The sequence below is a fragment of the Pelophylax lessonae genome (assembly GCF_965119305.1).
Source record: "Pelophylax lessonae genome assembly, chromosome: 1".
NCBI lineage: Eukaryota > Metazoa > Chordata > Amphibia > Anura > Ranidae > Pelophylax > Pelophylax lessonae.
This window is the reverse complement of record NC_138768.1, coordinates 751816671-751830352: the sequence shown is the minus strand read 5'-3', so window position 1 is coordinate 751830352 and position 13682 is coordinate 751816671. Positions and strand designations below refer to the sequence as shown.

Here is a 13682-nt window from a genome sequence, read left to right as displayed (position 1 = left end):
GTGTGAGAGGGAGGTGTCAGAGCCCCGCTGCTCTCATCCAATCCCATCCGATCCCCTGGACGGATGGAAAATAGGGTTTCCATCCGTCCGGATTTCATGGACAGGATCGGATACAGATGGCAGCGGGTGTCGGCGGGCATGTCTCCGCTGACATCTGCTGCCCCATAGGGATGCATGGAGGATCCCATGAGATCCGCCTAAAAAACTGACAGGCAAATCTGATCAGATCGTTTGTATGACAGGGGCCTTTCACTGCACCTTGTTCAGCAATTCTCTGTAACCAAGCGGAGACAGCCATAACTTTACACTTCAACTACAGTAACTTGATCACAATACAGTGTTCTTAAAGTGATTCTAAAGGCAGAAGTTTTTTTTTTATCCTAATGCATTATGTGCATTAAGATAAAAAACCTTCTGTGTTCCGCAGCCCCCCTCAGCCCCCCAATACTTACTCAGGCCCCATCTTGATCCAGCAATGTTGCATGAGAGTCTCAGCTGTTCTGGACTGTCTCTCCTGAGGGGCTATTGGCTGCCGCTGTTGTCATTGAGCCAATAAGGAGAAAGAGCGGGCAGGGCCAGGCCCGCAGCTCCATGTGAGAGCAGCGGCTCGGCTCGGGTGCCCCCATAGCAAGCTGCTTCCTGTGGGGCAGGAGGGAGGGGCCAGGAGCACCGGCGAGGGCCCCGCAAAGAGGAGATAAGTATGACATGTTTGGTATTATTAAACAAAGAAAACGTTAGTATCACTTTACAGCCAAACTCTGGGTTAGAAGAAGAAAACCTTTGCAGTGGGGTCCCCTGTACTGCAAGAGTAAAATACTTGTTACATTAAAGATGAAAAGGCTGCATTACTTACCTTACCCTGTTCAAGCCAGCCCCAGGTTGTCCTCTTTTCCCTCCGATAATCTGGGGTGTGAGCACTCCTTTAATGTCTTCATTTACAAAGCAGAGCTATTAACCCCACATTGTATGTGGAGGAGGCAGAAGTGCAACTGAGGCCAGGAGCACCTTAAAGCGGAGTTCCGGCCTATCAACTTTAGTGATTCCTGGAGTGCTCGCTATGCTGATCAACAATTGGGCATTTTCAATTTTTTTCGGGGTCCCCTACCTTATTTTCAGGGCATTTTTGATTGTACTTCCTCCTTCTCCCCCCTCTGTGGCCACGGCCACCGACATCACTTCCGCCTTTGCATTGCATCCTGGGAGCTGTTTGTCATCACTCCCAGGAGGCTGGAATCAGGAAGAACTCCCAGAACACCCCCTGGAATCAGGAAGAAGGACACAGCAGATTACACTGCGGCTTCAGATGCCCACATCTAAGATGGCCGCGCCCAGACAGCATTTTTAAAAGTAAGATTTTGACTAAAATCCAAAACCGTACACCTTGTAAGTATGAGAACAGCGGATCTGTAAAGGGCGATGGATTAGTATTATAGGGGTATTTTTAGTTAAAAAAGGTATTTGAGGCCGGAACTCCGCTTTAAGAGAAGGCTTTGTGGGCCTGGTTGCACCCTGCTGCAGCGAGGAAAAAGGTGAGTACTACACCCCATTCTTCTATCCCTAGGCAAAATCAAGCATTCAACCCTTGCAGTGCGGGGAAGGGGGATGGGGGGCTCCATGAAAGAGCAGATTTCTTCTTGTGCCCAGAGATGGGATATAATGAAAGCAGCGTCATCTAATCTGCCAAAGTGGAATTCATTGTAACCTGTAGAAATTAACCACTGAACAAAATATACCTGAACTTCCAAATGAAAACCTTTAAATCTAAAATAAGGTTCTAGTATAACAATTTGAGATATTTGTGCTATGACTTTTTTTCCGATCAATTGATGGGTCTCGAAGCTGTATAATACACACAGCAAGGGTGATTTACTAAAGGAGTAGAGGCTTTTCACTTAGTAAAGTGAGTGTTAGTGAATAAGGCAAAGCTCATTTCTGGGCATCCTTCAGGTGTTCCTATTGAAGTCAATGAGGCCAAAAGTGCTCCATTCTGCTCCAAAAGAAGCTTTACCTTTTGGCGCTTCAGATGCTGAGCTACCGCAGCGCACACATGTGAACAAACACAAATTAAAAGCATGGGATTCTGGTGGTTGAGTGTTTTGAAACCTCAGGCCCTTTGCTATGTGAGCAGTTCAGCTGCAGCACATCCCTCCTACTGCATTATTAAGGCTCCATGTACACGGGACGTTGTTAAAAGTCCCTATGAATGCTGGAATTTTTAGGACGTTTGAAACGTCCGTTCGGTCGCGTTTGTACCAGCGTTTAGCGGCGTTTGCGTTTAGAAGCGTTCCTAGAGGTCAAAAAAATTATTCCCCTTTAAAATGGAAAAACGCGAACGCTAAACGCGGGTCATCGCGTTCAGACACGTTCGGACGCGTTTGTGCGTTTGAAACGCCGGGAAACACACGTTCGAACGCAAATAATTGCGTTCTAAAAAAAGTCCCTGAACGCAACTGCCTGCAAATGACTGTAAACGACCTGGTGTACATGGACAGATAAGATAAAATGTAGATGGGTTCAGGGGCTTCTGAAAAAAACGCCCAACTGCTCCTAAACGGCCATTTCCAGCGTCCCGTGTACATGGAGCCTACCTCGTCTCTGTAAACACGGGGCCGTAAACGCCAGTACCACTCAGTAGAGCCTTCAGGTTGCCTGTAGCAGGACTGGGCACTGCCCCTGTCTTCCCCAGGCACACTGCAGCTGATTGGTTTCATGTGCAAGTTGTCTTAAAGTAGAACTATAAGCAAAACCTTTTTTTTCATTTTGGATTAAGCAAGGGAAGGTTCAGAGGCGTAACTAGAACCTTCAGGGCCCTGGTGCAAGAAACCATGAAGGGCCTCCTGACTCCCCCCCTCCATCCGAGCTCCGGGCTTGCAGTTCTGGCAGGGCGTCCATGGACATCCTCCCAGAATCCTGCCTCCCATATATGCCCCCTGGGGTTCACACCCAGAATGCTCTGTGAATGCTGTGTCCATCGGACAATCACAGTGGCCCTTTACCATGTGATCAGCTGATCATATGTAAACAGACTTGTCGGTTATCGGCAGTCCTTTCTTTCCATGCTGTGTCTGTATGAGGAAAGGAGAGCCGTTAACCAGCAAGACTGTCAGTACATTGTTTACACTGATAATCAGGGCTCTGATCATCAGTGTCCTGGTTATCAGTGCAGCCCCATCAGTGCTGCCTATCAGTGCGCATCAATGCTGCCAATCAGTGTCCATCAGTGCTCTTGAGTGCTGCCTATCAGTGTTCATCAGTGCCGCCTATCAGTTCCCATCAGTGCTGTCCATCAGTGCCACCAATGAATGCTCATCAATACCGCCTATCAGTGCCCATCAATGCCGCCTATCAGTGCCCATCAGTGTTGCCTATCAGTGCTCATCAATGCCCATCAGTGCTGTCTATCAGTATCACCTATCAGTGCTCATCAATGCCACCTATCAGTGCTCATCAATGCTGCCTATCAGTGCCACCTATCAATGCTCATCAATACCGTCTGTCAGTGCTCATCAATGCCGCCTATCAGTGCTCATCAATGCTGCCTATCAGTGCCACCTATCAATGCTCATCAATACCGTCAATCAGTGCTCATCAATGCCGCCTATCAGTGCTCACTAATGCTGCCTGTCACTGCCACCTATCAGTGCTTATCAATGCTACTTATCAGTGCTCATCAATGCCGCCTATCAGTGCCCTTCAGTGCCACTTATCAGTGCTCTTGAATGCCGCCCATCAGTGCTCATCAACGCTGCCCATCAGTGCCGCCTATCAGTGCTCATCAATGCCCATCAGGGCTGTCTATCAGTATCACCTATCAGTGCTCATCAATGCTGCCTATCAGTGCCACCTATCAATGCTCATCAATACCGTCTGTCAGTGCTCATCAATGCCGCCTATCAGTGCTCATCAATGCTGCCTATCAGTGCCTCCTATCAATGCTCATCAATACCGTCTATCAGTGCTCATCAATGCCACCTATCAGTGCTCATCAATGCTGCCTGTCACTGTCACCTATCAGTGCTTATCAGTGCTCATCAATGCCGCCTATCAGTGCCCTTCAGTGCCACTTATCAGTGCTCTTGAATGCCGCCCATCAGTGCTCATCAATGCTGCCTATCAGTGCTCATCAACGCTGCCCATCAGTGCCGCCTATCAGTGCTCATCAATGCTGCCTATCAGTGCCACTCATAAGTGCTCATCAATGCCGCCTATCAGTGCCCATCAGTGCCACTTATCAGAGCTTGTCATTGCTGCCTATTAGTACCACTTTGTGCTTATCAATTCCACCTATCACAACCTATCAGTGCCACTTATTAGTGCCTCATCAATGCTGCCTATCAGTGCCAATCAGCAGTACTTTGAGCTGAGAGAGTCCCTCCTTTACAGCTCAGACTCAGAGCCTGCACTGACAGTTCCCCCTCCCTCCTACCTCACACAGATGGGATAGGAGACAGCCAATCAGCTTCTTCTTCTCCCGCCCCTCTCCTGTGTGCACCGTGGAAAGTATGAATGATCAAATTCAACTGCTTAGCTTCCCACTTCCCGCAGTGCCCACAGGAGAGGGGCCTTTTTCATAGGTTGTGTGACTCAAAAACCGCAGCAAAAACATAACACGGGTGCGTTATTGATGCGTTATTGATGCGTCTTCAATGCATTTCAACAGGAAGGTGCGTTTCTGGTGAGTTTTTTTTTTCTGACTACAAATACAGCAAGCAAGATTTTTAACACCAACGGAAGCGCAATGGACCAGCGTGAAGACATGAATTTTTCTTGAGCTTTTCTTGCGTTAAAAGTGCCAATAATGCCGACAATCAATTTATATTTATTTAAATTTATGAAATTCATTAAAAAGTTGGAAATAATACAATTATATATACAAATATATATATTTTTTTAAAACTGTCATTTTCGGTTTCGGTTTTCGGCCCCGTGCATCCTGCATTTTCGGTTTCGGCACCAAAATTTCCATTTGGCGCACCTCTATGGCAGACCAATCATTTCAATAAGCTGCCCTATGTGTGAGAACCGTGGAAAAGAAGCCCCTGAGGCTTGGTTCACAGCTACAGGTGCAACCGAGCATGCGTGCGTTCCTGTACGTTGCATGTGTGGCAGCCCATTCATTTCAATGGACTGCCCTATGCGGGAAAAAGAAGTACCTGACTCTTTCCCAAAACCATGCCATACCAAAGCACACAGCCTGTATGTAGTTTGGCCAACACAAAAATTCACGGTTGAAGATGTGTAGGGGTGCTATTGACAATTAGGCTCCATTCACACCTGAGTGTATCATTTTTAGGTGTTTTTTTGGGCTTTTTACAGGCATTTTTTTCAGGCGTTTTTCGGGTGTTTTTTGCAGGTGTTTGGAAGAAGGCATTGACATCTAACAAAAATGCTTGTAATCAGCCAGAAAAGAAACTCATGTACTTTTTTGAGCTTCAGGCGTTTTTCTTCTGGAGACAAAATGCTCAGATGTGAACAGGGGCCATTGAAATGAATGGGATTTTGCTTGTTGGGCGTTTTGAGACTTCAGAGATGAGCGTTTTACGAGCTGAAATATGCTCAGGTGTGAACAGGGCCTAAATGCACATCTGCTAAAGGACAGTGTGTTTCTGTGCGTGTCGGGAAAGCGGGTGATTTTGTGCACGTTCCAGATGCGCATAGGATGTGAACTTATCCTAAAGTGTAACTCTGATTTCTCTAATTTGCTCCCTTTTGGTCTGTTATATAGGCCATTCGAAGTGTATTATTATATCAGTTTGACTAGTGAGAAAAAAAAAAAGCTGTTCATCCAAGAAATCTTGTGATCTAATAACACCCTCTGCTCCTTGCCTCTGGACTGGTATCAGCTAGCATTATTTCCTGCTATCTCAGTGGACTACAAAACACCTCCCGCTCTTAGGGAATAGAGGGGAGTGTTAAAGCGGAGTTCCGGCCTCAAAATGGACAAAATCGATTTTGGGCCATCCACTTGCTGAGTGTCACCTGAAAAATAAATGGATGCTCCCGATTTTTTTTTCTTTACTTACCTTGTTTTTGAAGAAAGTATACTCCCCTTCCTTCTACTTCCTCCCTCTGCAATGCGGCCCGCGCCGTCACTTCCTGTTTGCATTGACTCCTGGGAGCTGAACGTCATCGCTCCCAGGAGTCAATGCGCCTGCACCGGCCCCGCTCGTCACTTCCGGTGCCGGCACGTCATTCCCTGCTAAACAGCTTCTGGGCATGCCCTGCCCCGGAAGTGACGAGCAGGGCCAGTGCAGTGCATTGTGGGACTCCGACGTCACCAAAGAGGACACCGAAGAGGACGCTCTGGCTTCAGCTGCCCACACCTGAGATGGCAGTGCTGGAGAAGAAATTTTCAAGGTAAGTATTTCTTCTTACAGGTAAGTGTGACCTGGGACAGTTCAGAGGCTAGCCATTATGGAATGTACTAGCCCTGACTGTCCCGGGGGTATTTTTATCTAAATTTCACCCCTGAGGCCGGAACTGCGCTTTAAGATGGCCATACATGATACAATTTTCTTTTTCAATTTCCTTTACATTTTCTCTTCAACTCTGTAGTGCAAGGGCCTGCCTGACTGCATACAGATTGAAAGTGTTTAGGTTTGACCTCATATTTTATGGTTTTGGTAAATCTAAAGGAATACAATAAAATTAAAAATAAATAAAAATAATAATAAATAATAAAAATAAATAAATAAAAAAGTACAATAAAAGTGTATAATTTTTGACCAGCCTTAGATAGTTCTATGAAACTCTCTGTTTTAGGGTGACAATGTTGCTCTATACCAGTGTTTTTCAACCTTTTTTCAGTCAAGTCCCCCTTTAAAAATGATGGACAATCTTGAGGCACCCCATTCTAAAATGTAAAAACTATTCTAATCGTTTTACACAATGCAGCAACATCCACACGTAAGACACCCAACATTGGAGGTGGTTTATTCTTCCAAAGCAAATACACTTCTACAAACTGGTACTGACTAGTATTCCAATGTTTCTCTTCTCCCTCAGTTTTCCCCACCACTAAGCTAATGTGATCCAAACGCTAATAGGGAGAGACAAGAGAGGTTCAAACAAGAATTCTATGCAGGCAACTGACAACTGATGACGCCATTGTTCGTTAGGACACCGGCAGAAGGAAGGTTGTAATTGTGTACAATGAAAACCTTTGGCTTTGTGTAACTAATAGACAGGCTTGTATACAGTTTTTGGGCAATTTTTAGGCATTTTGCCAGGGCACCCCTGAAGAAACCTCAAGGGACCCCCGGGTGCCTGGGTACTCTGGTTGAAAAAGGCTGCTCTATACAGCTGTCACCCTAGGACAGGTTAAAAAAAAAAAAAAAAGGAAAAAAAATGTGAAATAAGAAAACAAATGCAGCCACCTAAGGACCGGCAAACTGCGATGATATTCAATTCTGTTCTTGGCTTTAGATACACTTTTAGGTTACAAAATGCTCAGGTGTGAATCAGAGATGAAGGGTAGGAGCTGTTCAGGAAAGTGAGCGATCACTCTGTAAAGTGTATGATTATGGGAACGCTGTGTTCAGGTTGAATACACAATGTATAAGATATACAGTACAAGTATAAAGGAAATAAAAGGAAATGCATTTTCGCCAGCACACCCCTGAAGTCATCATAACTTCACATTATTAATGGTGGCCATACAAGCACCGATAAATGATCCATTTCTTTTTCAATGATCAATAGTCATAATCCAATCAGGCAATATTCCACACACAGGGAAATGTGGATTGTGATAAATGTTAGGAATATGCGATTGTAAATCATCAATCGCCTCTCTGTTTCCATCATGCAATCCTCTAATCTGACTGAGATACAATCAGATCCATGACCAAAAGCATCTCAGTGCTGCCGACCACTGCAACACCATTGATCATCTTCTGTCCTGGCCCATCCATTCTATCTATGATTACTTTATTTATTTAGCATTGTAATAACAACAATACAACAAGACACACAAGTATCCAAGTAGTATAGGAATGGATCACAGGAGATACATGGTGCATGAAGATCAAATGGATTCAATCTATCTAAATGTAAATTGATACATCATGGCTATTGGATTGTTTGCTGATGATAAAACGGAAGCGTGTCTGGCCACCAGGAAGGTGATCGTCCTCTACTCCTTTAGTATATCAGCCCCAGTGGGGGGAGCTGTATGTATGAGGATCTCTCTATATACAGCAGATCTCTCCCTCTCTCTTTTTATATTTATATATATATATATATTGAGAGAAAGAGAGAGAGAGAAAGAGGGATCACTGTACACAGCGGATCTCTCTCTCTCTATATATATAGTTATGGAGATTTCTCAATGAAAAGCAGATCTCTCTCTCTCTCTCTCTCTCTCACTATATATATATATATATATATATATATATATATATATATATATATATATATATATATAGTTATGGAAATCCCTCTATATACAGCAGATCTCTCTCTCTCTCTCTATATATATATATATATATATATATAGTTATGGAGATCTCTCTATATACAGCAGATCTCTCTCTATATATATATATATATATATAGTTATGGAGATCTCTCTATATACAGAATATTTCTCTCTACATATAGCTATGGAGATCTCTCTATAAACAGCAGATCTTTCTCTATATATAGCTATGTAGATCTTTTCATTTACAGCAGATCTTTTTCTATATATAGCTATGGAGATCTCTCCATATACAGATCTTGCTCTATAGTTATGGAGATCTCTCTATATACAGCAGATCTCTCTTTATATATAGCTATGGAGATCTCTCCATTTACAGCAGATCTCTCTCCCTCTATATAGCTATAAAGATCCCTCTATATACAACAGATCTCCTTCTATAAATAGTTATGGAGATCTCTCTATATATATCAGATCTCTCATTATATATAGTTATGCAGATCTCTCTATATACAGCAGATCTCTCTCTATATATAGCTATATACATCTCTTTATATACAGCATATCTCTCTCTATATACAGCAGATCTCTCTATATATAGTTATGGAAATCTCGCTATATACAGCAGATCTCTTTTTATATATATATAGTTATGGAGATCTCTCCATATACAGATCTATTTTTATATATAGTTATGGAGATCTTGCTATATACAGATCTCTTTTATATATAGTTATGGAGATCTCTCTATATACAGCAGATCTCTCTCTATATATAGCTATCTACATCTCTCTATATGCAGCAGATCTTTAAATATCTGTATATCTATAATATATATGTAGATCTCTCTATATACAGTGGATCTTTCCATATATAGCCACCGAGATCTCTCTCTCTATATATAGATACATATATAAAGATCTCTTGATCTATAGAAATGTCTATACAGCTGATCTCTCCATCTTTCTTTATATATATATATATATATATAAATACATATACAGCATATCTCTCTATATATTTATATATAGAGAATTCTCTATTTACGGCAGGCCTCTCTCTTTATATATATATATATACACACAGCATATCTTTCTCTCTATTTATCATGTATAGAGATCAATGAAAATAGAGCAGATCTCTCTCTATAGATATATATATCTATCACATGTACAGAGATCAGTGTATATAGAGTAGATCTCTCTCTATATCTATGACATGATCAGTGTATATATAGAGTGGATTTCTCTCTATATATATCACATGATCAATGTATATAGAGTAGATCTCTTTCTATATCTATGACATGATCAGTGTATATAGAGTAGATCTCTCTCTATATCTATGACATGATCAGTGTATATAGAGTGGATTTCTCTCTATATCTATCACGTGATCAGTGTATATAGAGTAGATCTCTCTCTATATCTATAACATGATCAGTGTATATATAGTAGATCTCTCTCTATATCTATGACATGATCAGTGTATATAGAGTGGATTTATCTCTATATCTATCACATGATCAGTGTATATATAGTAGATCTCTCTCTATATCTATCACATGATCCGTGTATATATAGTAGATCTCTCTATATCTATGCCATGATCAGTGTATATAGAGTAGATCTCTCTCTATATCTATGACATGATCAGTGTATATAGAGTAGATCTCTCTCTATATCTATGACATGATCAGTGTATATAGAGTAGATCTCTCTCTATATCTATGCCATGATCAGTGTATATATAGTAGATCTCTCTCTATATCTATGACATGATCAGTGTATATATAGTAGATCTCTCTCTATATCTATGACATGATCAGTGTATATATAGTAGATCTCTCTATATATCTATGACATGATCAGTGTATATATAGTAGATCTCTCTCTATATCTATGACATGATCAGTGTATATATAGTAGATCTCTCTCTATATCTATGACATGATCAGTGTATATATAGTAGATCTCTCTCTATATCTATGCCATGATCAGTGTATATATAGTAGATCTCTCTCTATATCTATGACATGATCAGTGTATATATAGTAGATCTCTCTCTATATCTATCACATGATCAGTGTATATATAGTAGATCTCTCTATATCTATCACATGATCAGTGTATATATAGTAGATCTCTCTCTATATCTATGCCATGATCAGTGTATATATAGTAGATCTCTCTCTATATCTATGCCATGATCAGTGTATATATAGTAGATCTCTCTCTATATCTATGACATGATCAGTGTATATATAGTAGATCTCTCTCTATATCTATGACATGATCAGTGTATATATAGTAGATCTCTCTCTATATCTATCACATGATCAGTGTATATATAGTAGATCTCTCTATATCTATCACATGATCAGTGTATATAGAGTGGATGTCTCTCTATATCTATCACATGATCAGTGTATATATAGTAGATCTCTCTCTATATCTATGACATGATCAGTGTATATATAGTAGATCTCTCTCTATATCTATGCCATGATCAGTGTATATATAGTAGATCTCTCTCTATATCTATGACATGATCAGTGTATATATAGTAGATCTCTCTCTATATCTATGCCATGATCAGTGTATATAGATAGAGCAGACATCTCACTACTAGTGAGTAACTAAACTTCCCCAAAGTGAACTTTTCATTGGTAAGGTAAAGTGCTGATGGCAGAGAGTGAGGTGTGATCCCAGCACACACCTATAGGTGATCGCTTCCCCCTCCCCCCTCTGTACCTACCTGAGCTGAGTTCCAGGGTGCCCTCGCTGGTGGCCTGCTGGCAGAACCTGTTGTTGTTGGCTCCGGGTTGCCCCCCCCTGGTGTGGCAGTGGGAGGAGGTGGTTGGGTTGTCTCGGATGGGCCCGTTGTGATAGGAGCTGTGAGCCTGCTGGTAATGATGCTGCTGCTCGGTGCTGATGGAGGAGGCTGGGGGCTGGTTAGGGAAGGGTGCCCCCAGATGTGGGATCTCCACCATGGTGGGCCGGTCATACCTCCTGGCCAGCAGGGACCTCTTGTTGGAGGAGAAGGTCTTGAGGACGCTATAGGGGCTCCTCTGCTTGTAGATTTTCGGGATGCAGGGCCCCTCCTCTGCCGGCTCCATCTCCTCCTCCATCTCCTCCGTGCTCTCCCTTCCCTCGGCTCGTCTTCTTGTCTCTGATCACCGCCGCTGAGCCGAGCAGAGGGGAGCCGCCTGATTGACAGCCGGCCTCTCCAATGCCTGGAGGGAGAAGGGAGGTAAAGAGCAAGTGTTTAGGGTAATATTTGCTAATGATGATGGGGGGAAGGGGCGGGGCGTGCAGCTGCTGGCTGCTGCCTGAGCTCTGCTGGGTGCTGACAATTCCAGGTGCCTGGAGTGCAGGGGGGTCATTACAGAACACTGATCTCCCGAGCAACACTTCATACACATACACTGCCCGAACACTTCATACACATACACTGCCCGAACACTTCATACACATACACTGGGCTATGATGATCAGCCTGAAAACTTCACCTTCTCTACAAAGTCTGTGATGGGCTGCACAGTGCTTGTATGACTCCAGCAGATAGGAGGGGTGCACAGCTGATACTGGAAGGGGTTCCACATCCAGAGTGAAGATCATGTACACTGTGTGTATCTGCTGTTGGGGGGATACCTAATGCACAGATTATTCCAGGTACACAGGCAACTGACAGCCCTTAGTGCTATTAAATCCAAAACCAAAAATCCAATATACAGTCAGGTCCATAAATATTGGGACATCAACACAATTCTGATCTTTTTGGCTCTATACACCACCACAATGGATTTTAATTGAAACAAAGAAGATGTGCTTTAACTGCAGACGTTCAGCTTTAATTTGAGGGTATTTACATCCAAATCAGGTGAACGGTGTAGGAATTACAACAGTTTGTATATGTGCCTCCCACTTTTTAAGGGACCAAAAGTAAATTAACAATCATAAATCAAACTTTCACTTTTAAATACCTGCTTGCAAATCCTTTGCAGTCAATTACATCCTGAAGTCTGGAACGCATAGACATCACCAGACGCTGGGTTTCATCCCTGGTGATGCTCTGCCAGGCCTCTACTGCAACTGTCTTCAGTTCCTGCTTGTTCTTGGGGCATTTTCCCTTCAGTTTTGTCTTCAGCAAGTGAAATGCATGCTCAGTCGGATTCAGGTCAGGTGATTGACTTGGCCATTGCATAACATTCCACTTCTTTCCCTTAAAAAACTCTTTGGTTGCTTTCGCAGTATGCTTCGGGTCATTGTCCATCTTCACTGTGAAGCGCCGTCCAATGAGTTCTGAAGGATTTGGCTGAATATGAGCAGATAATATTGCCTGAAACACTTCAGAATTCATCCTGCTGCTTTTGTCAGCAGTCACATCATCAATAAATACAAGAGAACCAGTTCCACTGGCAGCAATACATGCCCACGCCATGACACTACCACCACCATGGTTCACTGATGAGGTGGTATGCTTTGGGTCATGAGCAGTTCCTTTCCTTCTCCATACTCTTCTCTTCCCATCACTCTGGTACAAGTTGATCTTGTGGGGAACCCTCTGTATTCACTCTGGTGAAGTCTTCTCTGGATTGTTGACTTTGACACACATACACCTACCTCCTGGAGAATGTTCTTGATCTGGCCAACTGTTGTGAAGGGTGATTTCTTCACCAGGGAAAGAATTCTTCTGTCATCCACCACAGTTGTTTTCCATGGTCTTCTGTTGCTGAGCTCACCTTTGCGTTATTTCTTTTTAAGGATGTTCCAAACAGTTGATTTGGCCACACCTAATGTTTTTGCTATCTCTCTGATGGATTTGTTTTGTTTTTTCAGCCTAATGATGGCTTGCTTTACTGATAGTGACAACTCTTTGCGCCGGTTCACACTGCAGCGACGCTACTTCGCACCGCGACCTCCGAGGTCGCGGTGCGAGCAGCGCGCAGCGACCTCGGAGCGGCCGCCACGGACTTCATAACATTGAAGTCTATGGCGGTCGCCTCCGGGTCGCCCCAAAGAAGCTCCGGACCCTTTTTCTAGGTCGGAGCGACTTGTGTCGCTCCTATTAGAACGGGTCCACAGCTTCCCTATGGGAGGCGACCTGGTCGCCTCACAGGTCGCCCTAGTGTGAACCGGCACTTTGGATCTCATATTGAGAGTTGACAGCAACAGATTCAAAATGCAAATAGCACACTTAAAATGAACTCTGGACCTTTTATCTGCTCCTTGTAAATGGGATAATGAGGGAATAACACACA

The 13682-nt window shown here is 43.0% G+C and overlaps 1 protein-coding gene across 2 annotated transcripts in view; it reads right to left on the bottom strand.

The window, feature by feature from the left end:
- Nucleotides 1-11713, bottom strand: part of BEND4 (BEN domain containing 4) — a 224345-nt gene extending 212632 nt beyond the window's left edge. For both annotated transcript variants that reach the window (XM_082272162.1, XM_082272163.1), the window contains exon 1: nucleotides 11177-11713. In XM_082272162.1, the coding sequence (XP_082128288.1) occupies nucleotides 11177-11549 (373 nt within the window). In that variant the 5' untranslated portion in view covers nucleotides 11550-11713. The remainder of the gene's footprint in view (nucleotides 1-11176) is intronic.
- Between the last annotated feature and the right edge of the window lie 1969 nt (nucleotides 11714-13682).